This window comes from Macrobrachium rosenbergii, chromosome 48 (genome assembly GCF_040412425.1).
Source record: "Macrobrachium rosenbergii isolate ZJJX-2024 chromosome 48, ASM4041242v1, whole genome shotgun sequence".
Classification (NCBI taxonomy): domain Eukaryota; kingdom Metazoa; phylum Arthropoda; class Malacostraca; order Decapoda; family Palaemonidae; genus Macrobrachium; species Macrobrachium rosenbergii.
The window spans coordinates 70425220-70452719 of NC_089788.1; the positions used below are offsets into that span (position 1 = coordinate 70425220).

General features: G+C 41.4%; 1 protein-coding gene across 1 annotated transcript in view; it reads right to left on the bottom strand.

Annotated features, from left to right (window-relative positions):
- The window catches only part of LOC136831510 (mitogen-activated protein kinase kinase kinase 1-like), a 133585-nt gene that overhangs the window by 57043 nt on the left and 49042 nt on the right, over positions 1-27500 (bottom strand). The window contains exons 3-4 of the mRNA XM_067092052.1: positions 3533-3727; positions 1179-1940 (exon numbers count right to left, since the gene is read on the bottom strand). Of these exons, the coding sequence (XP_066948153.1) occupies positions 1179-1940; positions 3533-3727 (957 nt within the window). The remainder of the gene's footprint in view (positions 1-1178; positions 1941-3532; positions 3728-27500) is intronic.

The following is a 27500-nucleotide window of genomic DNA, read 5'->3' on the forward strand; positions in this document are numbered from 1 at the left end:
CTTGTCGCTTAATTGTTAGGAGGTATACGAGTACGGATAAAACCCGCAGCTGCCTAAAGAATATTCAAGTCAATGGTCCCTGTGGGCTTGTTCCACATGAATAGGCTTCATCTTTTGAATAATAATAATAATAATAATAATAATAATAATAATAATAATAATAAATAAACGGGGTCACCGTTCTCGAGTAAGGAGCTATTCAAGATTGTCGACGATCCGAGTATGCGGAGAGAGAGAGAGAGAGAGAGAGAGAGAGAGAGAGAGAGAGAGAGAGAGAGAGAGAGAGAGAGAGAGGCAGGCTTCCGTCTCCTAATATCCCAATTACCCCGAATTCTCTTTTGCAAGATAATGAGAGCTGTTTCAATAAGATGGGTTTGGCGCATCCCACGCTAAGCTCACATCTGGTGCTGGCAGATGAACTTCTGTAGAAGATTTCCCCCCCCCCCACAACGAATGTGTTGTGTCTAACTGGGAAAGTATCTATATAAGCCCACACGGTTCATAGAACTCTGACGAAATATGAAATCTGTACCCTATCAATGTTAGGATTCCATTAGCGGTCGTCGGTTGAAGTTTACTGAATGTTTTTCCGTCTTGGACGTGATCTTAAATGTCAACCCGAATATCATAAATTTCGCTGAATGTTTATCGTGGTATGCTTACGTTGATCGTTAGGATTTATTAGGTATTTCTTTGGCCTAAACCAATCTTCACTAAAGAAAAGTCAAGCCAATCTGATATTACAAGCATACCTAAGAGAAACGAAATTTTTAGCGACTCGCTTTCGTATAGTATACTAGCCTTGCAAGAGATTTATAAAATGTCCAAATTCTCTCATAAATGGGTCACACGAGAGCACATACTAGAAACTATACTTAAAAGCACATATTAGAAACTATACTTACCCAATTTCTGCAATTTCGAGAGCACAAAGTTCTCCCACCGTTCTAACAAGCACTTTGATCTTTGACCTGTCCGCCGAAATTCAAATTATTCGGGTGCTTGGTGTTCTGAACACCAAAAATATCTGAACACACAAGCACAGACGGAGAAATAATCACCCTTAATATTCCCACTTAAATCATCAATCAGAGAAACTTCAGACCACACCATCTTGCAAATCATTCAAACATTTAATTCAAAATCCTCCCAAAACAAAAAAGTAATTCAGGACTTACCTGGGGTCCTATGATGACCTTGTACTTGTGCGTGGGCGAATCTCCCCCGACGGTGAAGGAGTTCGGCCCAGGCTGGTGAAGGAGATAGAGGCGGGCCTTCAGCGCCCTCTTCACCCTCGCCGCGAGGCTCTCCTCGCTGATGGGGGGCCCGCGCGATCCTGGCGAGGCGCCCCTTCCCCTCGGCGACGTTCCCCTGGGTGAGGGAGGACGTCTCGACCCCCCAGGAGATGGCGGTCGAGCGGCGCCGTTACCGGACGAAGCTGTGGGTGAAGGCGGTCGACGATGACTCGAGGAACTTCCCAGGACACCGCCTCCCGTTGCCCCTGGGGTGTTTGGTGAAGGTGGCCTATGGTTGCCACTACCTGTGTTGGCACCCCCCAGGCCTCCCCCTGTATTGTTGGGCGAGGGAGGCCTGGGGGCGGACGAGGAGGAACCTGCGTGGGATCCGAACCCTCCCGCTCCTAGGACGGTTGGCGAGGGCGGCCGGGAGGGCGCCCTGGTCGCTGCGACGGGGGAAGCAGTCCGTCTCGGGCGGGTCTTGGCTGCTGTGATGATGTCGCCGACCTTTGGGGACGGATTCCTCCTGGCGGACGCTCCCCCGCTGGGAGACCGCTGCCGCCTTACCCTGGGAGAGGTGGGCGGGGTCGTGCGCTTCACGGGAGGAGACGGAGGAGTGGAGGTAACTCTTGAAGAATGGACTCGGCTGGAAACGCCCACACCACTTCGAGGGATGTACCGCTTTGAGCCTGGGCTCATAGACCGCTGAGAAGGAAAGATAAAGAGTTATATATCAAAAACATACGAGAACCAGGGCCAGAATTTGTACATAACTAAGTCAATAATTCCTAACTATGCCATCAAGAACCCTACACATTTCAGTCAAGAACAGAAATGACTGACGTCACTCCAAAACATGCTATTTAAACTGACTAAACATGGGACCAAACATGATGACCAATGGGAAAAGTTATGAAAATACATTATGAATATGCGGTTTCTTAAGCTTAGAATGTTTTCCAGTCACCAACACTAAATTAAACAAGAGGCTGTTTTAGTAAGTGAATTGGCCATTTGCAACCTGCAATGACCTCGTTGTTAACATTCCTTGCTTGTCTACAACAGAATACGCATCAAGTCCCACTACATGAATTCTGAGCAATAAACGCCTTTTCTTGAACAATATCTTTTACTTTGAGAAGCTTCAAATTGCTAAATAAAATCAAATGAATCCTATAAAGCGAAGGAATTTTTATAATAAAGTCGACGGAAATGGCAACTTCATGTTCTTATTCAGGGGTAAAGGAAAGTGTGAAGCCTAATCCAAGAAAAGGAAGCTCACATTCATCGATGTATTTTTGTCCAAGGAGGCGGAATCACGACCAAGTTGCTTGGCCATCTTGGACATACTGGCGACAAAGTAACTAATTACTGAGAACCCCAGTTGCCGTCGATATTGGCCGTTTGGTGTGAAAATTCGGGAGCAAGAAGCTAATAGGTTCTATAAAACGTGCCCTAGTTAAATTGCCTGAAAGGCTGTGAGGTGATAGCAATGTCTAAAAAAAAACATAATAATAAATAAATAAATAAAAATAAATAAATATATAAATGCCGAAAAAGACATCAGTGTTAACTGATAAATACTTCAACCTATGCATTCTATTAAGATTAACTGTGCATATAATAGTTGACGGGTAATTTTGATATTACATCTAAAATACGTTTCATTCGAACATCGCTTGACACAAAGGTAAACAAACAGTTACGGCATCCTAACACAAAAATGTATCAGAAAATGACAACACAAAATTATTATTATTTAGAAAATGAACCCTATTCATATAGAACAAGCCCACAGGCCCTGGCCATTGATTTGAAATTCAAGCTTCCAAAGAATGTTCATAAGGAAGAAGTAAATGGAAATACTGAAAGATCTCACTTATTAAAAATTTAAAAATTTAAAAAAATAAATCAATAAATAGATAATGTATCAGAATGCAAGGAGACTAGTATTAGGGTAGTAATGATTCTAGGAAAATCAAACAAGTCTTGTCTCAGACATCATGCACAAGAATTGAATTGAATGGAATAAGGAATTTAGGCTAAAGGCCAAGAACTCGGACCTATGAGGCCATTCAGCGTTGAAACGGAAATTGACAGTAAAAGGTCTGAAAGGTGTAACAGGAGGAAAACCTCGCAGTTGCACTATGAATCAACTGTTAGGAGAGGGTGGAAAGTAAGAAGGAAGAAAGAGAATATAAAAGGAGGTACAGTTAAAAGAACGAAAAGCGTTGCAGCTAGGGACCGAAGGCACGCTGCAAAGAACCTTAAGTAATGCCTACAGTTCTCCTCCTCACCTCCCTGTGGAGTTGCCGAACGGGCGACGATTTCGGTGAAGATCTCGGAGAAGTTTTGGGTGACGACCTGGGAGAATCTCTCGGAGGCTGGTTTCGTGTTCTGCTGGAAGCCAGAGACGCCCGGGGGTCCGGCGAACCGCCTCTCCTCCGATGGGACCCGAGGGGAGGGGGACCTGACCCCACAGGAGATCGAACCTTCGAAAAAGAAAAGCAAAGAGGGTCTTTATCAGCGATGTTTTCTATTGGTGTTCGGGGGGAAATGATATACTCTTAAGATGAGGTAATTTGTCACCAAATGGAAGTAATAACTGCAGAAGAAATTGGACCACGTTCCTGTAATCTAATTAGATAAAAATTAAGATAAATATAAAACCTGAAACTCGTCTTTGGGCATTAAGATGACTGCGAGAAAGCACTGGGAGATGTAGGTGCCCTAATTCCTAACATCAATGTGCCCAACTGAGAGCGGTGTCGACAGAAGATGGCCTCATATTTTTGTCATAAATCTCATGGCCTCAAGTATACAGACCCATAATTACGCCTTTAATAATAATGATTATAATGAGACCGTGCTGAAATTGTTTAATATAGGAATGGCTCACAAATGACGTACTACGGATCTATGGAAGTAAGATAAGCAAACGGAAAGATGATTGATTACACTTTGCTCTGAACTTACAATGAAATAAGACACGATAAAAGAGACGGAAGCACCTTTACTGCTGATCAATAAACACAGATACAAATAACTTCAAGACTTCTCTGTCTACCACTAAACTTCCGAAAAGAACCTTGAGCTACTCTGAGAGTAAATAATAATTGAAACCTCTTTTAATCTTAACCAACATCTACGCTCTTAGAGGAGAACACATGCCAGATGAATGAAGAGCTGAAACCCATCTCAGAACTTTCCCTTTTCATAAACAAAAGATTAAACCAGACGAACAACTCGAAAACAGACAGCGTCTTTTCTGACCGGCCATAAACAGTAAAGCGACAAACCGGCACCTCTATCGACACGAAAGTGACAAACTGGCATCTCCACATGGTGCCAAAGGCCGAAAGATCTAGAATTCTCACAATTGTCGCTGGTTTAGAGGAAAAATATAGAATAAAATAAAAGTACGAAAACAAACAGTCAACGCTAGAGAGACAGGCAATTTAGTACACTGTCGTGAACAATGCCAACTCTGTAAATAAACAAGCGCCAAGCAAAACAAAAGCAAAAGCACAAAAAAAGGGGTTTTAATAGTAACTAACTGGCAACAGTTCTTACTCGACCCTTGATACAAGAAACTTTCAATGTGACCAGTGAAGGATAGGCACGAGGAGGGGAGGGGTTATAAGGAGGAGACGCTAGGAAGTGGGGGAGGAGGGAGGGGTTAGTGAGAAAAGAGAGGAGTCGGGTAATAGAAGGGGAGGAGGAGAATGAGAGGGGGAGGGAAGGAGGAACAGGGAGAAGAGAAGGAGAAGGAGAGGAGAGAGAGAGAAAGAGATAGTGGTAGCGGTTAACCACTTTTCATTTGGATGCTCTGCCTTTTTCCCTCTTTGAAACTATAAACCTTTCGCCGATTCCGAGACGATTCTGGCTATGGCGACGATTTCCGAGCGAAATTCAACGGCGCTTTGAAACAGAACCTTTGGGAGGAAAAAAAGGAGGGAGATCTCTGAAGTTGTGTACATCCTGCGAAGCGTCGTTCAGACTAAATTAAGAAATGACTTGGGGTCACAAGGAGGCATTGTTAGCTCAACTAAAGCGTTTGCTGGGGTGAAGAGAGAGTGTGAGAGAGTTTAACCACGTCTAGAATTTACATGTTAATGAAGCGACTTCAGTGAAGGAAAACCTCGTTGAGAAATGTTTTAGGGAGCTGTTACGAGAACTGTTATTGCCATCCAGTGCTATCGGCCGCGATATTCTGTCCATTATCGGGAAGTCATAAACAATAAATACTATCTTTCATCCTCGCGATCGCAGACTTCAAAGGGTGTTGCCGCTGACGAAAACAAACAAACAAGAGACCATGGACGAGAATGCATTCAAACAACAACAAGGACTTGTCGAACCTCAGACAAGACGATGTACAACAAAACTGCACAAGAATTTACAGCGCCAACGTGAATTCCTGAGAACTGCGCGCGTGCACGCATACCAACACATACGCGTACATACACAAACCCCCTACGGTGAGGGTTTTAATTATAGATACGAAAATCTTTCAGAGCTTAACCACGGCATCCACATACAACCCAAACACGAACAATAACGAGAGAGAGAGAGAGAGAGAGAGAGAGAGAGAGAGAGAGAGAGAGAGAGAGAACAAAAATATATACCAAACGCCAATGCCTAGCAGAGAGAGAGAGAGAGAGAGAGAGAGAGAGAGAGAGGAAAAAATATACCAAAGCCTATACCTAGCAGAGAAACCGAACAGAGAGAGAGAGAGAGAGAGAGAGAGAGAGAGAGAGAGAGAGAGAGAGAGAGAGAGAGAGAGAGAGAGAGAGAGAGGAAAAAATATACCAAAGCCTATACCTAGCAGAGAAACCGAACAGAGAGAGAGAGAGAGAGAGAGAGAGAGAGAGAGAGAGAGAGAGAGAGAGAGAGAGAGAGAGGAAAAAACATACCAAAGCCTATACCTAGCAGAGAAACCGAACAGAGAGAGAGAGAGAGAGAGAGAGAGAGAGAGAGAGAGAGAGAGAGATCAAATTTACCAAAAGCCTATACCTAGCAGAGAAACCGAAAGAGAGAGAGAGAGAGAGAGAGAGAGAGAGAGAGAGAGAGAGAGAGAGAGAGAGAGAGAGAGAGAATATACCAAAGCCTACACCTAGCAGAGAAACCAGAGAAGACGAGAGCGAGCGCGTGAGATTGAGCGAAGCAGCAGCAGCAGCACCACTGGGCCAACTAGTATGATGATGGAACAACAACTTCGCTTGTTGCAAAACAGAATCAAATTTCATAATACAGGTTGGCGTTCGGAAGGTGTTCCCTTGAAAAAAGATACAGTACGAAGAGAGAGAGAGAGAGAGAGAGAGAGAGAGAGAGAGAGAGAGAGAGAGAGAGAGACAAGCAACACCGCCACAATCCTTCTCTCTCTCTCTCTCTCTCTCTCTCTCTCTCTCTCTCTCTCTCTCTCTCTCTCAAGCACTTCCGGGCCATTGAAAATAATTCCTTAAAATGAAAACTATATCAAGTCTGAGAGGAACCAAGATAAACAGCTTTGTTCTTCTTGTTGCATAACTCTCTCTCTCTCTCTCTCTCTCTCTCTTCAGCACTTCCGGGCCACTGGAAATAATTTCTTAAAATGAAAACCATATCAACTCGGAGAGGAACCAAGATAAACAGCTTTGTTCTTCTTGTTACACAACTCTCTCCCTCTCTCTCTCTCTCTTAAGCACTTCCGGTACATTGACAATAATTCCTTAAAATGAAAACCATATTAAGCCGGAACGGAGCCAAATTAACAGCTCACCATTGTTGCTTCGCGAAATGTTGCTCAAGACGAATAACTTTTCGCGTAAGCGCTCTTTATGACTGCCCACGGAAGTAGTCCGGATCTGACAAATCTTTCCTCCCATTCAGTAACGAACTCTCCATATCACCATCATTATCTGTGCCTCTGGTTCGTGCGTGCCATTCGTTTCACAGAGATTAAGCATCCCTGTTCTGTAAAGTTACTTCGTCGCCACACATCTTTTCGTTCTTTGTAACTCTGAAATTATATTATTCCTTACAATGTTGTACATGTTGGTGCACTCAGGACTTAAACATTCAACATCGATCAGCCGAGAGACAGACCTCAAAATCAAGACATCACATCCAATCTTTATAAATTGTCAGCTGTTGCTAACCTAATTACCAGCGGCAATTCGCCTAAATTAGGCTGGCAATTAGGACGCAATTAAAGCAATCATACCGTGGCCTCTGGTACAGACTCGGTGACGGTTATGTAAAGAAAGGCTCCATTGACCTAATCTATCGAATAAAACGGTAAATACCTGTAATTATGAAAGTGTTCCCCTTTTTACTGACTGCAAGTCATAGGTTTTGTGTCATTCAAAATTTGAAGGAAAGAAATATCACTCGTAATTTTATGAGTTAAAATTCTATGCATATAACTTTACTCCAGAAAACCATATAAACAACGAGTAGAGTAGAACAGAATATAGAATTTAGGCCAAAGGCCAAGCGCTGGGACCTATGAGGCCATTCAGCGCCGAAAAAAAAAAAAACTCGCAGTTGCACTATGAATCGTCTATTAGGAGAGAGTGGTAAGATGAAAGACAGAGAATATGAACGGAGGTACAGTACAAGGAATGAAAGAGGTTACAGCTAGGGCCCGAAGGGATGTTGCAAAGAACCTTAAGTAATGCCTACAGTGTACCGCATGAGGTGCACTGAAGGCGTTACCCTCCTACGGGGATAAACAACGAGACAACGTGACGTAGACTGAAATGCCGATTGCTCAACTAATCAATGCATTGTCATATGCTAGATTCAAGATTCTCAATGTTAGAATCCTTCGTTAACATACTGCACCACTTCTTCAAAAGTCAGGTTGTTACAACAACAACAACAACAACAACGAGACCGCAGGCTACGTTGCAACGCCAGCAAGAAGCAAACACATCCCGCATCTCCCGAAGGGCATCATATTGCTCAATTAATACGCAACAGGTGAAACATGCCTGGTGCTTTCACTGGGGACTCGCTATGAACAAATAAAAATGACATGAGCAGATGTCATGCTGACGTTAATTTTCTTTCGGACGTTCTAATAAACGTCGGATTTAAATTAACTGAACTGGCGTGTTCTCAACTGCATTATCAACTACAGAATGTGACCCGTACCAAGAATATACCACGGAAAACCTTCCATGAAACCTCACAAATTCATTAATGTTTTTGACATCCTCCAATCTTCAACTACCAGTTTTGTTGATCTCCGGTGAAAGGATTTCTACGAGACTAAACAATCTCAAAGATGGTAACTTGCGTACAATCTTACCTATAACCAAACCTTGCAACCTACTTGTCACTTGTAGGCACAACAAAACAACCTCTGGCCTACAACCAAGCTACTACAAGCAGAGCGTCGTCTTCACATAGCTACATTTCACATAATAAGAGCTCCAATCATCAGGAAATTAGTTGTTGAGGTCTGAAGGTCGGCGCAAAGCGCCTTCTGCACATCACAGGCCCCAACGTCAACCTCTGTCCATCTTTTTTAGAACTTGATATCTCCACCATTACAGTCTCTCTCTACCCATTGCCTTCGTCTTCCCTCTACTTCTTTTTTTTTATCCTTCTTCTTCTTCTTCTACTTCTTCCGGAAGCCGCCTGCATGAGGCTGGTCTCCCGCGGTTCTCCCAACAGACGAATTTCAGATCATGACATCAGCGCCTATTCGCATAAACAGATTTTCATGGTAACCAACGACCAACATTCCGCGACCTGCTCCCTCGTTCAAAATCTCTCTCTCTCTCTCTCTCTCTCTCATACACACACACACACACATGGAACTCAGTCTCTCTCTCTCTCTCTCTCATACACACACACACATGGAACTCAGTCTCTCTCTCTCTCTCTCTCTCATACACACACACACATGGAACTCAGTCTCTCTCTCTCTCTCTCTCTCTCACACGCGTACAGCGCTCTCTCTCTCTCTCACACGCGTACAGCGCTCTCTCTCTCTCACACACACGCGTACAGCGCTCTCTCTCTCTCTCTCTCACATACAGCTCTTTCTCTCTCGTACACAAGTACAGCTCTCTCACTCTCTCTCTCATACACAAACACATGGAACTCTATCTCTCTCACATACACACACATACAGGTCTCTCTCTCGCTCTCTCTGTCTCATACGCACGTACAGCTAGCTCTCTCTCTCTCGCTCTCCTACACAAACACACACACATTTCCCAGTACAGTATCCCTCTAGGACAAAACAAAACCACACACTTGTCAGTTTTAGTTCAATATATAAGCATGTAATCTCAAAGGCCAATCCCTTCCTCGTAATGTAAATTCAATGCGACATTCCGAAAAAAGAAAAAAAAAATCTACCGAGGAAGTATTTTTGTGCGATTCTGGTTTATCTCACTGCATACTAAGCATCACGTTTCAGGCAAGATGACCGGGGTATAACCGTTCGGCTGATGGAACGGCAAAAATATATAATTTCCTTCAACAAAAAATCACGTTCATTCGCATTCGTTTTACAATAACGGTTTTAACGTTACAATCAACGGCGTCTGCTTGATGTTAATGAACGTTTTACTCTGCAAGTTCTATCTTCATTTATATCCTTAATATACTGAGAAGCTTGAGAAAGCTCAAGCTCCAGTCTTGAAAGGGCTAAAAGCCAGTAAGGCCAGAGAGCTAATAATTGAAGCAATTATCTCCTTAATTGATGATAAACGCGCCTCTGAGTGGGTTCAATTAGCTTTCAGTAAATGATGGTATAATTCACAATGCCAATAAAAACTTCAAAGTAAGGAAATTAAAGTGATTTGTTAGGGTACAGCGAGCCTGTCGAGCTATTCATATTTATGAAGCCTGCAATCTTTTAACTGGTTGTATATTCTGCAAGGGATTCATTCTGCAAGAAGCTAGTTCCAAAAACCTTCAAGATGTCACATATAAACAACAAACTACAATGGACACAAGAGCATTAACAAAAAATATTAATTTCAAGGTCATCAACGAATAACCGTCGAGATACTGATAAAGATTTTAACGACAAACAATATTCATTTCAATAACATCCACGAATGCTTTTTAGGATGTTGATGAAGATTTTAAAGGTCTGGTTCGCTTCCCCAAGTCTAGCAATATTTCGCCCAATTGGGAAGAGACCTTCGGCGAGTTTCTAGAAGAACCTTACGGCCCAATTTCCAGCATCTGGGGACCTCTACAGCACCGGCACCGGGCAAGATTTGCCCAGACACTCACACGGCTCTAGTAACGTCAGTCATCGGTAATTACGTCAATTACATATTGAAATTCATTACTCTATTGCTAAGGCTTCGGTGGGTTTCCAAAGAACAAGAATCACCACCAGAAGGCAATACTGATAAGAATGAATTTGAGATGAATTTGAAACGGTTTCGACGTTAACTCAAAAATTAGTTCAGTCAAATGGCGAGAGGGCAAGACATCATCGTGTACAGCGAAGGAAGTGCGCCTGCGTGTATTGGGAGAAGGTTGGGGGAGGGCAGTAATAGTGACGACCATGAAGATGGTGGGGCTGCTGGTAGTATTAGTAGTAGTAGTAGTGGATGTATTGGTAGTGGGAGGGAGAGAGGGAGGGAAGGAGGGAGAGGGACGAGTAAGGGGGGGAGGTGGAGGTGGTGGTGGTGGTAGTAGTAGCAACAGTGTTGTTGAGTTGGGAGGGAAGCAAAATCACGAGGAAGGGGAGGCTGTGTGTGTGTGTGTATGTGTGTGTGTGTGTGCAAAAGAGCGAGCGCGAGCAGGGCAAGGCGAGGCAGGACAGGAGTGCCACTATGCCTCCCCACCAGCCATCCACGTCTGGCACTTAAAAAGAAGGGGGTTGGGGGAGAGAAAGAGAGAGAGAGAGAGAGAGACTTCAGCGGCGGCAAAGCGACTGACTCTCCTGACCCACCCCAAGTCACAAGTGCCACAAATAGACAGAATCATTTCCAATCAAAAGAGACTCAGAAGAGGGTAAGTTCCAGCTTCCATGAAACCAGCCTCCGATAGCAAATGCCCATCAGTGACGTTTCACGTATTTCGGAGCCCACTTGATCACGAGATGCCAAAAGGACCCATTTCTTCGACCCCATGATGGCAACAGGCATTCATCAAGTCGGCCGTCTCCTACCATTCTCATTCCCTCCTTCACAGGAGGAGTTGCCAAATTGCCATCGTGAGAATCTTTCTACCTTACTTCCTTCCGTCGGCTGTCCTGCAAAGCGTCCTTTTCGTGTGTCCTCTCGAGTCTGTCCTGAACGGACTCGACGTAAAATACGAACCTCGGGAGGACTTTCATCGGTCAGTAAAAGGAATATTTTACAAACATCCAAAGAAGCAAATACGGAAACGAACGAGGCATAACGTTTGGCACACCAGCATCAACCCTTGGGTGTACACATACACAAACACCAGCGTCTGGTTATTCGGGCACTTTTGTATGTGTGTGTGCAGTATGTGTGTGTAGTGTATGGGGGCACTCTTCTCCCCCTCCTTTTATATCTACCCCATTCCTCGTTATGTATTCACATAGGTCGCGATATAAAGTAAACAGCGGCCATTAAATTTTATGCCACATACGGCCAGTGTCGTAAATTTCTTTCTGCAGGAAAAAAAAAAAAAAAGGTCGGTAATAAAATGTCATGGCGTCTAAAATATGAGAAGTGAAATCATGAAGGGTGACATTAGTGGTGCCCATTTTTTTTTATTTTTACTTATAATGACTTCCAATGCCCCAGACTTTCAAGAGACTGTAATAGTGCATTTCGCAAGAGGGTCATTTTTCCGCGCAGAACTTCTCTGGTTCAAAAGTGCCGACACAAATCTCATTAACGTTTCTGTTCAGACTTTTCTTATTCGATCCAATACATCTGGCAAAAGGTTTATCTTAGATTGAAGCATGACACGTGATGATCGTTCTTTAATATCTTACAATACTAAAAAAAAAAAAAGTCACCTACAATCAATTCCCAATGTGATTTCAGCATCTGTTCATTACTGACTAAAACGATAACATTATATCCAGACTAAGAGGAATATTCTCTAATACGACCTCTTACAATCGACTCTTGCAAGCAATCAAGCAGTCCCTCACAAACTACCATGTCTGCTTGAAGACTACTATACTCTCTCATTCTCAGGAAATCAAAACAAAAAAATCAACCTTCATTTACAATGTCAACAAAGACCAGTTCCAACACTACTGGGATCCTCTCTCTCTCTCTCTCTCTCTCTCTCTCTCTCTCTCTCTCTCTCTCTCTCTCTCTCTCTCTCTCTGAGAAAAATCAAACAAGAAACCTTCCTTTTCCCACAAAACCCGACAAACAGCGATATGCGAGCGGCGGCCATATTAAACTGTCAACCCCACCGCCGTTTTTCATAGCTTTTTTTTTTTCTTTTCTCAACTTTAGGCCACCGATGTTGTGGATGGGAAATGTAGAGAGGGCCACGTCCCCATTTCTCTGAGAGAGAGAGAGAGAGAGAGAGAGAGAGAGAGAGAGAGAGAGAGAGAGAGAGAGAGAGAGAGAGAGAGAGAGAGAGAGAGAGTCTTATGGTTTCACCCAACTGACTGAGGAGTGGCCATCGTTACGAGATATATGATTGATTGACTGATTATGAAATTTAGGTCTTGAAGACCAAGCGCCGGAACCCATCAGTATTCTTCAGCGCCGTAATGATGGTGAAATATATAAATTAATGGTATGATTGATAATGAATAGGTAAATGATGATATACTAGTGTTAAAATATGAACGTCAAAAATGAAGAACGATATTAGCCAGAACCAATAAAGAATAAGTATATATTTAACTTTTATATTCAAAATATATACTTAGTATAAGAATAAATATGACTGAAATCTTTATTAAATATACTGAAATCACATCTCATTAAAATAACCAGATTCTTTCAGATAACTCATAAGGTTATCTACCTCAACGTCATCATTTCAAATTTCTAAAATAGTCTTCCCTGATAGTAAGTACTTTGCCCAAAGGCGACGAGATTTATGTGATCTACATTTTGTTATGGCTGATCACTCACTCCAGCTGTTTTTCATTATCTCTTTAGACTATCCACGACCCACATAAGTCGACCAACAAACACATACACAATTCACTAATAAGGTCAACAGAGGCCGGCTGGGTTCTTAGTAATCGCTTGCCCATACCGTCCTTTCCTTGTCCAGATCGAAGTTGGGACGCGTTCCCACTCGTCTCACGTCTGTGGCTGAGAACTGCATCGTCGAGACTTTCCTCTATGCAGATTTGGAAATTATTATGCCCCAATGATTTACTGAGCATGTTAGATTTAACTTCAGAATTGGATGTAATTAGAATGCGCGATTTATATTGGCGTCCCACACACATGGCCAAGTCATCTCATCTTGGCTCTTACAGCAGGATGTCCCGGGACTTATTCAGGTTACTATTAAATATACACACTGGTTGATTAATGATGACTGTAATGCAATGAGAGAGAGAGAGAGAGAGAGAGAGAGAGAGAGAGAGAGAGAGAGAGAGAGAGAGAGAGAGAGAGAGAGAGAGAGAGAGAGAGAGAGAGTCATCACATGTATATGGCCATTAATAACACCTGGCAAAAAAATTACAAGAGCTAATATAAAAATAAACTTCAGCATTAGCTCACTTGGTAATTACAACATTTATTTAATGTAAACCATCATCAATAATATAATAATATTGCTAATACTTCTCCTATTATTACATGGAAACTGCACATTGCAATAAATCGTAATGCACGATTCTGACAAGCACCCTCTACAGACGACGTGCATCTGATCTATTTCACAAGAAAACCTGTACTTTCAAGGGATCTAGTTGAGCATATTCTTAGCTCGCGGACACAGTATTCCAAATTCGCCCCCTTTACGAGAGAACCTTATTTATGCTATTGCTCGTTCTCGTGTCAAATTTCCTGGCATTTTAGAGAATAAACGCAAGCTTACGGCGTCTTTTAATATGTTCCATAGAGCATTCCGAGTAAAGATTGATGCAAGAAGCAGTTCTCAGATTTGACAATCTCCCGGAGAAATCTTGCGTTAAATTCCTCTATGTTTTATAAAAACAAATGCGACAGCTATTAAGGGAAGACGAGTCTAAATGGAAAAAGTACACGTCCCTAACATCAGTTGTGACACGAAATGACACCGACGCAATCATGAATTCAGTGAAACGTACGTAGACAAAGTTCTGACACGCGAGCCTTCAGTTCGTAAGCATCTTGCAACACAAGAAACAAATATATACATATAAATAAGCATTTATTGCCTAAATCCATATGTTGTATTCAAAACCTAATTCAGAACATGAATGTACCTTCATAAGCATTAAGGAATGCTAGCATAATCATACTGTCACAAAACGTATAAAAATTATAATATAAAGAAAATTTCTTACCATTATTCAGCCTCAGGGACTTGACATTTCAACATCGCATCTCATCGTACTTAACCCAGTAAATTACATACATTATTTTTTCACGTGAAAACATTATTAAAATTCAGCTCAGATCTTGGGTTTTCCAAGATTATTAAATGAATCAAATTATTTACAGCAGAGGTGATCTCGATTATCATAATGAATAATGCAATGCGATTTAAATAGCATTATACAACTTTAAAAAAATATTAGCTGTCATGCGCTGGTAACGTACCAATACGGTATATTTTGAAAGAAAAATAAAGTTACCAAGAAAATACGGCGTGATAAATAACTTTAATAAGATATATATATATATATATATATATATATATATATATATATATATATATATATATATATATATATATATATATTCATACATACATACACACAAACACATATATATGCATGCATACATACATACATACATACATACATACATACACACACACACACACACACACACACACACACACACACACACACACACACACACACACACACACACACACACACATATATATATATATATATATATATATATATATATATATATATATATATTACCAATCTTACCAACAAAATTACAAGTGTAAAGGTTATTAACTTCGGAAATGTATCAACAAGTGATTCACCTACAGATCAACGGTTTCAAAGACAGTCCTAACGTTAAGGTATCTCATGTCCTCCACCAACTGTGCATGTATCCTATGATGGTACACAGAACCACATAGAATGATACAAGTTTGCAAGTCTATTTATTGCAATATTTTTGCAGTAGTAAAAGTTCTTAAGTAAGCACACTATATTCATCAATTATTCATACATTCGAAGCCATACATGGCTCTCCTCTACCCAAACAAACAAGTGAGGATTCAGTAAAAGGATGGAAAACGAGAGAGAGAGAGAGAGAGAGAGAGAGAGAGAGAGAGAGAGAGAGAGAGAGAGAGAGAGAGAGAGAGAGAGAGAGAGAGAATCTTCAATTATGACAAGATCGTAATTATTTTGACGTAGCACTGTTCCGCTGCTGTCATTTTTCTCTGAAGCCCAGCTGAGACGCATAATAATCGACTAACAACCAGGTACTACAATAATACCCGGCTGAGGTCAACGAAGGCATACTGGCTTTAAAAGAAAAAAGCATCAGTCGCGTTCATGTCTCGTCCACGAATCGAACACGGGTCCCTTGGTTATAATCACAGTGGTATTGCAGAGCAACGTGGGCCCTGCAGAGAGAGAGAGAGAGAGAGAGAGAGAGAGAGAGAGAGAGAGAGAGAGAGAGAGAGAGAGATTGCAAAGTGGCCGGTTGCCTGAACAGTCTCTCTAGCCGCGACTAATTCCCACTTCACGGGTGTAATCGCTTAATGTTGGGAATGGTCGGTTCGGGGACCCACACGGAGAGGAATTATTATTATTGTCGATTTCCTAAGGAGGCTACATATCCAGTGTCTCTTCTTCTCTCTCTTCTGTTCTGAGAAATTACCATACGCAATGTCCTCGTGGTTTAATTGCCCGCTTTCGTAACTATCGCCATATTTCTTTCCCCTCTTCGGAGATCAACATCATCCGACTTCTCGTCTTTATCTCATCGCCTCATCAATCATCCATCTTCTTCCTCTTCTACTCTTCTCCGAAATGGTCGGTTTCGACGGCGGCCCTTTCCCGTTCGTTTTCTTAACCCATGACATCCTTTCTTTCTGTTCTCCGAAGTTATCTCTGATTTATATCTTTTTCATTCCTTCGTGCCTTCTCTGCATCCTTTTTCCATCTACCCATTTACTATCCCCCGACTTGTATCAACCATCCGTTCACTGTTTGACGTAGCTTTTTTTTTTTTATCTGGAGATATAGGGATCCCAATGTTATCAATCAACATTCTGTTCATGTCTCCCACATCTATTTTCCATCATCTCTGACTATCTACTTCGACTCTACTTTAAATAATAATGCATAAATCTTCAATTTCCAACCTACTATACAACAACTTCGCCCCTCATTTGTCTAGCATTACCAAAACGAGGTCATGATTCCTTAAGAGACAGCCTCAACCCTGCCTCATTACTATTTAAAAGTGCACGTTAATGCAACAAATCAAAACGGGGAACGTGCGCCTGAATCGAAAGAACAGAATCGAAATTTCTATGAACCGTCAGGAAACTATAACTAAATCTAATAAGGAGCCATGGGTATCACTGGCTGAACTGAAGCAGGGGTCATGGGCATCACTGGCTGAACTGAAGCAGGCAGGCAGGCAGGGCATGGGCACTGCTGGCTACGCTGAAGCCAAGGCCGGGAGGAGGGGAGAGGAGAGACCGCCTGCTTATAAAAGCGTTAAAATGTATCACACGAAGCAGACCTCTCAGCCGGATGCCCTCCAAACGCTGAAGGTCGTGATGACCAGAACTGCCTCCCCCAAGAAAACCAGCGTACTGCGTTTTACTATGAGGTTAAACCAAAGCACTGAAGAGGGCCACTACCAAAGGGACTGACTACAGCCATTACCGAAGCACTGGAGTACACCATTTCCTCGGCAATGTGCTAACCCACCATCAAGGCACTGAACTGCACCAATACTAAATCGATGATTTTACACAAAGACCAAAGCACTGACAACCTCCAATCCGTCATATTCACTGAAAAGCAGTACTATGTCAACTCTATTGAAATATAAATGACGATCTGCACTATATATGACGTGGGTAATTCTATCAATAATCAAACTGCATACCCATACGCCCATACAGCTTTATCATTTCACGCTTTCACGTACAATCCATATTTGATATTACCAAAATATGCTGCATTGTAATGAGAACCTACTTATATAAGAGGAATTTTCACCCTCGGAGCCAACTGATTGCGGTGGGACCTCACAGGAGTGGCCCAGGAATCCCATCAGTACCGCAAAATGCCTAGCAAATGCCTTCGTCGGCCGCAAAAACAAGGGACACCCGTTAAAATGCTGAAACAGTGATCAGGTGTTTAACCGGTTTATCTACGTGCCCACTGTGACGTTGACTTAATTAAAACATCCGACGGAGTCAGCGCCGAAAATGCTGGCCAAGACCCAAACATACACGACAGAGACATGACATGGGTCAAAATGTCAAGCCTCCCCTTTGTACTGGGTTTCTTTGTTAAAAGAAATATCACAATTCCAGACTATAATTATTGGTAAGTCATTTCTATCTAGATCTGGTAATCCCACATCCCTAAAGGATATAATCATTAATCCAGGGGAGAAATCATTCAACAGATATCACCTCTACTTTCTTTTACAATTAAATTTTAATTTCTTTCTATATACATATCCTTTAGAACAAGAGACCCGTCTATAACACATTATTTAGGGAGCTTGGATTATTACCTATAGCTACACCAAATCACCTGAGCATCAACGATAACTTTCACAAGATCAACTTAAGTTGATTTGCGCTTCCTAATCCTTCTTACATTACTTTCAGTACAAAAAAGATTTACATAATACAAAATTTGCAAAAATATACGATTCTAACATGAAAGTTTCCCTACATTTCATATCACTGTAATGATAAGATTCTAAGATTCTTTATTCTTTCATGGAGTTTAGGGCCGTTTACATACCTCACCTATCATATTAGTGGAAGTCTTGCGGTTTCAGCATTATAAGTATTTACTTGAAGATGCACTGCTCATTATAAATCACTTAAGGAAACAGAGAGAGAGAGAGAGAGAGAGAGAGAGAGAGAGAGAGAGAGAGAGAGAGAGAGAGAGAGAGAGAGAGAGAGAGAGAGAGAGAGAGAGAGAGGTTCAACCCGCCGACTGAGGAAAATATCTTATACACGCCTTGAGGAAAATATCTTATACACGCCTTCCCTCAAGCGAATTCGGCAATTGTTTGAATTGGTCATTGAAAGTCATCAAAGTTCTAGCTTCAGAATTGGATATACAATCCAGGTCGAGTTTGGCATGCGTCCTGTGTGCTCTGGAGAGAGAGAGAGAGAGAGAGAGAGAGAGAGAGAGAGAGAGAGAGAGAGAGAGAGAGAGACTTTTCGACACAATAGAAAGTTTCAAATACAGTTCACCCTTCAACTGTGGGTGTGTGTACGTGTTCTGCGTTCGTGTTCAACTGCATCAGCATCTTCCCAGGTGCGTTATCTGCCCAAGAAAACTAGCAAGACAGATTCTACCTTGCACTGCAAATGCAACTTCAAAGCTGTAAGCACAACCTTGTGAACACAATTCATTAAATTGTTTCAATACTTAGCGAAGGCATTCCGTTGGACATTAAACCCTCTTTAGTTTTTCTTGAACTCTCCTTAGTTTTTCCTAAACTGTCCTTAGTTTTTCCTAAACCCTCCTTAGTGTTTCCTAAACCCTCCTTAGTTTTCCCTAAACCCTCCTTAGTTTTTCCTACATGTCAAAATTGAACTTCACCCAAAGGCATTTGAAAGGCACACAAGAGAACCAGACATGAATTGAGAATCGTTCTTTGAACTTGAGCCCAAGGCTGAATGAGAGAGAGAGAGAGAGAGAGAGAGAGAGAGAGAGAGAGAGAGAGAGAGAGAGCATTCTTGTATTGCTCAAGCCCCAATTAAGTATGAAAAGCAAGTCTTGAAAGTGCTGACCTTTAGCGCAGCATAAACAATTTACAATAAAAGCATTATTACTGGATCTACTCGCACAACAATAATAGCCACCCACAGGCCACAGTTCTCTCTCTCTCTCTCTCTCTCTCTCTCTCTCTCTCTCTCTCTCTCTCTCTCTCTCTCTCTCTCCCCTTGCACAAAGTATTCAATAACAATGAAGTTTTTAGTAGACAAAACCCTACATTCATCGCTAGATTGCTCGTCTGCCTATGCGGGTCTGTCTCCGAGAACAAAGGACTCCTTTTAGCTTCTCATGTCACTTTTAATGAGACAACAGGTCCCTCCTCATAGCATTACCAGCCAGAAAAATCTGCTCAGACACTATCGTTAATAAAAAAAAACATTTCTTGACCCCGTATTTCGTCAAGACCTGCCAACTACGAGTTCCTAATGACAAAGGATTCGTGGGAGAGAGTTGATAGCGCACTCCCCTAACGGTACTGCGTAAGTACCTGACACCAACCTAAGGTGCAGGTGACGCTGATACACCAAACATTAGGTGCAGGTGACGTCGAGGTACTAGGTAAATGGGATATTAGTGCTTTTGTTTTTCTAGCGATCTCAGACGCAAAAATGCGGTAAGGGCTTGGACATGAATAACTCTCAAAAGCTTGGAATATCTCGTGCACTGGTATTTTAAACACTGTGGCACCCTAACCGTACGAACAAAATCCTATTTAGTCAACTACAAACTGTACGTATTGCCTGAAAACTCATAAAAAACATTTAGGAAAATTATTTATTCCTTTATAATAAAACCTACAGTTGAAATGCGTAACCTTGCTCTATAAATGCACCATATTTTGGGTGGGGATTTCCAAAACATTCGGTAAAAAAAACTTACCACGTGTCATATAGAAATATAATTTTAAGTTGTTCTATATAGAACTTATGATTATTTTGTGATATATGATTATTTCAGGATCAAAAACATGCTATATATATATATGTATGTATATAATATATATATATATGTAACCATACATATATAGTCATCAGCAAATATAAAATATTTCTGTCCTTGGAAAAAACTGCACCCAATTGAACAAGCCCGACTGATTCTCTTGACAGTTTAACTGGGTCAGTTCTGGTGGATTAGGTAACACTAATGCCACTTAACCGCACCACAATAACTAAAGCTTTGATCAAAAGGTCACAAAGTCTTCTGAATAGCGCAGGTTGTTAGCTTTAAAATAAAACTACATAACATAACGAGTATACTGTGTATCAACAACTGGATGAGGAGTTTAACGTTAAAAATTACGAATACCCACACGGCACCCGACCTATAGCTCGGCCCGTATTTTTTCTCGACAAACTTGGTAGATTATGCAAAGTGCCTTCCACTGTCAAAAGCCGTAGAGATCCTGGCAGTATCAGATTTCGCAGATTCCACGGAGTTTGTGCTGCTGAGATCTCCATACGATAGAACTGCGTAGGTTGGCTGGAGATCATTATCAGTAAAATGTTTTTACGATTGCTTTCCCTTGTTAAGAAACAAGTCGCTGAAATATCATACTTCGCATAGGCGCTTCAACCTAACCTCTCACTTGGTAGCCCCGAGATCAACACCTGTTGCATGTGCGTCCCATATTTCTGTTGGTTTTTTCAATATTACTATGATGATAGCAACACGATCATAGTTTATATGCTCCAAGTGAGTCGGGGGGTTTCGTCATAGAATTTTTAGGCCCACACGCGCACAGCTTCCTAGGTTACCAGGGTTTTAAAAGCGAAGTGTTACTTAGAATCTTTCCAGCACCGTTCGGGTACATTGTAAACATCTTAAACCTCAATCTGATACTACTACCATTATGTAAAAAAGTGGAGACTACCATTTATAACAATCCATATAACTGAATTTATCACTTCTTGTGATGTTGGAGTATCTCACCAATAATAATAATAATAATAATAATAATAATAATAATAATAATAATAATAATAATAAACAACCTAACTGAAACTAAGTACGAATGCTTTCTTCACCAGGAAAGGAAGTCCATCATTTACCGCTGTCATTGTCCAAAGGGTACATGGTCCAAGCTGAGAAGGAAAAAGAAAGAAAGAAAAAAAAAAAAAGTTTTTATAAAAAAAAATGTACCCTGGGATTACAGACAGGCTTAACCGAAACATTATGTTCTTCTACCGTTGAAGTTCAAGGGCATGGTTACCTCAGAGCCAAGCCTCTGGGGAAATTGCAGAGCTGCTGACAGGTGTAATTTCCTACCACAGCAGCCCGCATGGAAGAACCCTCTTTCTTTACCACCGAAAAGATACCTCGCTATTCCGCTTGCATTCTAGTACTTTTTATTAATTCATTTTTTTTATTTTTAATAAGTGAAGTCTCTTCTTCTGTATTTCCCTTTACCTTCTCTTACTTTCTAATAAGCACCATATTCTTTGGAAGCCTGAATTTCAAGTCAGTGGCCCCTGTGGGTTTGTTCCATATGAACAGGGTTCTCTTCTGAATAATAATAATAATAATAATAATAATTTCTAGCCAAAACACTTCATCATAACAAAGCCAAACACCATTCTTTGCGGTTTTCACCCTTGAAAAAGATTAAATAAAAAAAAAAAAATAATAAAATCACCAGAGGCAGATTAAATGGCTTGGGGACATTCCTAAAATTCTTCGAGGGAGTCTTTGGCTCCTACGAGAGGAGATGAAAGTCCATGTTTTTGCAGGTGATGGTCAGATCAGGAGGTCGAGTTTCACACGAACACTTCTGCCTAAAATTTATTCGACATGCCATGACATGGGGGATGTTTATACAAGCGATGCATGTTCAAATATTTAGGACCACGTTAGCTTTAGCTAACTTTACTATTTTCCGTTGCGAATTATAAACTACTCTCTCTCTCTCTCTCTCATTTCAATGAGCAACTCAGAGAAAACGATTCCCGAGGAAAAAAAATCTCAATTGCATAATAAATAAACCCCTCCATGCTCCCGCCCACAGCTTTCTCTGTGTGTATGGAGGAGCCAGGGGCAGGCTAGAGAGAGAGAGAGAGAGAGAGAGAGAGAGAGAGAGAGAGAGAGAGAGAGAGAGAGAGAGAGGGGGGGGGTTGGCCAGTCGAAACACACCTGCACGAGCCATCTCTCCCAGAACAGATGTAAGCAGACAGCCATTAACAGTAGCCGAGGGAGTGTTAGACCTGCGGTATGCGAGAGGTCACCCCGTCTCTTGACCGCTACTTTCTATATGTGGAATGTACAAAACACTACTACTCCGCTACTCCCCTACCCCTACTACCACTACTCCTCCTGCTACGCTGTCAGGAGTACCTGTCTACTCATGCATAGAGACCAACACTGGCACACCCAGGCTACTCCTTTCTCCTCACATATGCTCACTAAACAGGGGCGCGCATGCGCACATGTAATAATATCACTCAGGGTCTCACTCCTGGGGGAAGTGAAAAAAATCTCCCGAGTGTCTGGATGCAATGAGGTGAATCAGGTTGTAGGTGCTGCTTTCGAAGCATACTGTTATTAATTCCAGAGACCACTTTGATTGCTACGACTGTGATAGCTCTCTCTCTCTCTCTCAACAACAACAAATTTAATGCTGCAAAGATAACTTCCTATTTGTTTTCTTCAAGACGTGTGTGTACTACACCGTCTTCGGCTAAAAATGTCAAAGCAATAACAAATTCTATAATCAAATCAAGGACCAGCATCAAGGGCTTGAGAAAGCTACGCCATGCCTATTTGAGGCCAAACTAGAATTCATTCGACTGAGATGAACTTATTAATACAAATCCGGCAATTAACCTATGGCACTGTAACGCCAGTAGCTTGGGTAAACCTGCAAATATTTCATACAGTTTCATATAGCGTATTTATTAAGATACAAGCGTTTAACATATCTGAATTTAATGTATACCAGACTTTAAATTTTTCCGCCACAATGCATGAAGTTTCCTTAACTTTATTCTGCACTAAACCCCCAAAAACCTTTATCATACCACCTCATCAGCTCTCTCCCTTTAAACCTCGGCACCTGATAATTCTTAGGCTCTCTCAATCTCTCCTATTTGAATTGTGACAATATTCCTCTCCCGATCGTCACCAAAACTTATCTGTCCCCATGCCATCTATCTATTATTAATTCTTAAACCTCTTTCCATATTTCCTCCCTCTTCCCTTTTCTATCGTGCTATTATGTCTTCCCCTTCGCCACCCGCTAATTCTTAGCTCTATTCCAAGCTCGCTCTCTCTCTCTCTCTCTCTCTCTCTCTCCCCTTTTCCAACGGCACTAATATTCCCTATTCTTCTCCTCCTCCTCCTCCTCGAGCCACTTTGACGAAAAAAGCAGTTCATGCAGGTGTTATGTCTTCCGGTTCACCCCCTTCCCTCCACATCCCCATCCAATCCCTCCCCCCCCCCACCCCACTTCTACTCAAACCAGCCACCCTCCACCGCCCCCACCCCCGGCCAGTAACGCCAACCTCAGTACACTTCTCGGTACCTGGGCCTGAGTCTGTCTGTCTGTCTGTTTCGCTGTGTTTATAAATACGCTGTTGCTCTTCGTATCGTCTCCTTCCTCTGCTTGTCTCTGTGTCTTGTTTCCCTGTCTGGTGGGCTCCAGTCATCCGTCCCGGACGGATTCACGAGGCTCTTCCAAGCTGAAAGAGCTTGTCTGTCTTCTCGAGGAAATTTAGCAAAAGACTTATTTCCTACTTTTTTTTTTTATTTTTTGCATTAGGGTGAGTCTTCTTAAACAAGGCAATACGAGATTTCTCTCTCTCTCTCTCTCTCTCCAACCCCCGGTATAGTATCTGAAATTCTCTCTCTCTCTCTCTGTAATATTAACTGAAACCACGCCGCAGTGCTGGTGTACTATCATATCTGTCTCCTTTCCGCGAAATTTAGCAAATGACTTACCTTCTCGTCTTAGCATTAAGGAGAGCTTTCTTCAGTAAAGTACTTTATTTGGAGACACTCTCTCTCTCTCTCTCTCTCTCTCTCTCTCTCCTCTATAGTACCTGAAACCACGCAGTGCTGGTGTACTATAGCATGTCCCAACACACTCACGTACAAAGGCCGTAATTATCTTTTTGCTGGACTACAGGGCTGGCTGGATAGAGCAGGAAGTTTTTCGCCCAAGAGGAGGGGGGAGGGGATGAGACTTTACACACTGAACGTACTCTGGGATAATTCGAGAGAAAGGTACCGGTGGTGGATGGATGGGGAGGGGGGGTGGGGTGGAAGCAAACTAACCTCCTTGGGAGAAATAGCTCGGCCCTCTCTCGAACGCTAAATGCTAGGGATGGATTCGCACACACGTCTCTCCATAACAATGGACTGCGCGTTGGTACCCAAAGCCTCCTTTCCAAGTAAATCATCTTTTCGGGGTAAATAATACGTCTTATCAAACTTGTAAAATTCTGTGACATAAATACGAAATCTTCATATTACTGGCAACCAAATGCAAAAACTTATGTAGTGAATTGAATTGAATATAGAATTTAGGCCAAAGGCAAAGGCACTGGGACCTATGAGGTCATTCAGCGCTGAAATGGAAATTGACAGTAAAATGTTTGAAAGGTGTAACAGGAGGAAAACCTCGCAGTTGCACTATGAATCAATTATTTGGGGAGGGTGGAGAGTAAGATGGAACAAAGTGAATAAGAAAGGAGGTACAGTAAAAGGAACGAAAGGGGTTGCAGCTAGGGACCGAAGGCACGCTGCAATGAACTTTAAGTAATGCCTACAGTGCACCACATGAGGTGCACTGACGGCACTACCCCTCACCGGGTTTACTTATGTGTCTTGGCAGAATGTCTCAAGAACGGCTGAACGGATTCCGATGAAACTTTTCAGATACCCTTACCTGGTGACCTCTTCGAGTTTGGCGGCTTTCGGGAAGTTCGAATCATCAACACTGATTCTATTTCTCCATAAATTTAATCGGGACGCCAAAGAAATATACTTATCAGATAAATTTCAAGTTGCTTAGAAACCTCTCAACGCGTGCATCGACAACTGGAAAGCCAACCTGTAGAACTGACGCGACACGGCAGACTTCAACCTACTGGGGAAGGTTTCAAGAAACAAAAATGTCGACAATAACAATATGAAGTAACACAAAATATAAATAATAATATATATATATATATATATATATATATATATATATATATATATATATATATATATATATAAATAATATATATATATATATATATATATATATATATATATATATATATATATATATATATATTATGTATATATATATATATACTGTATATTATATGATTATAGTCACTTTTGTACGTGATTCATTTATCACACATTACCACAGGTGAAAAATAAGGTCCTACACCCCGTCTCTTATTTTCCCTGTGGTAACGTGTGATATATATATATATATATATATATATATATATATATATATATATATATATATATATATATATATATATATATACATATATATATATATATATATATATATATATATATATATATATATATAAATAATATATTATAGAGAGAAAGAGAGATTATTCAAATAGATTACGGAATATCAAAACCTCGCAAAATCTAAATACAAAGGAAATTACTGAAATAAGTGATTCATGAGAAAATATACTCAAACAAGATACGCTTCAGTGATACCATTTCTAGTACCGAACAATAAAGGTAAGTGTAATGTTTAACAAAGCGCATTAGTAGCCACAGGTGTTTAAGATCAAATACGCTGCAGTAATATATCACAGTATTATGTATAGAAAAAAAACTAAAGGACCCTAGCAATAACAAACAAATCAAGGCATCATTTCAAGTTCACCTTGAAGGTACTGTGTAGAGGATAAAGTTCTGTGGTTGGCATTTGCAAAATCTTATAAACTTTCGTAGTAAAATGCAAAGCCAATAGTTCAAAGCAAATTCTCTCTCTTCCCCCCTCCTCTCTCTCTCTCTCTCTCTCTCTCTCTCTCTCTCTCTCTCTCTCTGTACACACACAATGCCTCGTTTCATTATCGTATTCACCTTGCTAACGATAAGTCTCTCTCCCGACACCTGGTTCTTTTCCACTCTCAAATTTGCTTAAAAACTCCTCTAAGTTAAACTCTCTTGGGAGTGAAGGGCTCGAACTACGGCAAGCAGAGAAGAGGAAGGAGGGCACTCAAAGAAAGACCAAAAACTCGTATAAATAGAACTTCAAACACGGGTTTCAAAATTCTGGCAGTGTGCGGCAACTCCCAATGCCTGTATAAACAATCGTTCCGACACATGGTGAATGGAATCGGCTTCAGAAGAGTACTACAGCCTCCGACATTCTCGACCACCTAACACCTAGCAAGAGATAAATGGCAACGTCCAACACCGACATAAACGACAAAACTCCTCAGACCGGCGAATAAATATCATAACTGGTTCGATAAGAAGATGAAGAGCGAAGCCAAAAGAGAAGGGATTCAAACGCTCACTCTCAACGGGGTCAGGCAACCAACCAGCCAGCCATTGGGGGAGAGCACAGCAGCAGACAACCCGCACGGCAGCGCCAGACCTCTTTCTCTCTCTCTCTCTCTCTCTCTCTCTCTCTCTCTCTCTCTCTGGTCGAACTTCCAGTCAGACCTTGTTATCTAGAGGAAAATGAACACTGACGAAACCTAACACGATAAGATGCTTCTATTCTCCTTGCCAAATGAAAGGAAAAGGCACAAGGAGCTCAGTCACTGACTTGACAACAAAACTTTAAATAATTTACATTATATATATATATATATATATATATATATATATATATATATATATATATATATATATATATATATATATGTAATTATATAATGTGTGTGCGTGTGTAAACACCGGAGAAAGAGAGAGAGAGAGAGAGAGAGAGAGAGAGAGAGAGAGAGAGAGAGAGAGAGAGAGAGAGAGAATAATCCACTGCTTCCTGTGTGTTGGAGATCCGGCGTTAGTGACCTCCACTGCGGGTTTTGTGACCCTTCAGTCTGACCCGACACAGTCTCGGTCACGCTAAAAGATAAAATAGTCTTTTAATAAGTTGGTCATGACAGGACCACGTTTTGCGAAGGCTACAAAAAGAAGCGGGTACTGGGTTAAGGTTGCTATCAAGAGAGGTCAGCTGGGGTCAAAAGGCTCACGCGGGATCACAACTTCCAAGTGATGAAAGACGATAAGAAAGGTAAGAGTCTTTGCCGAGTATTGAC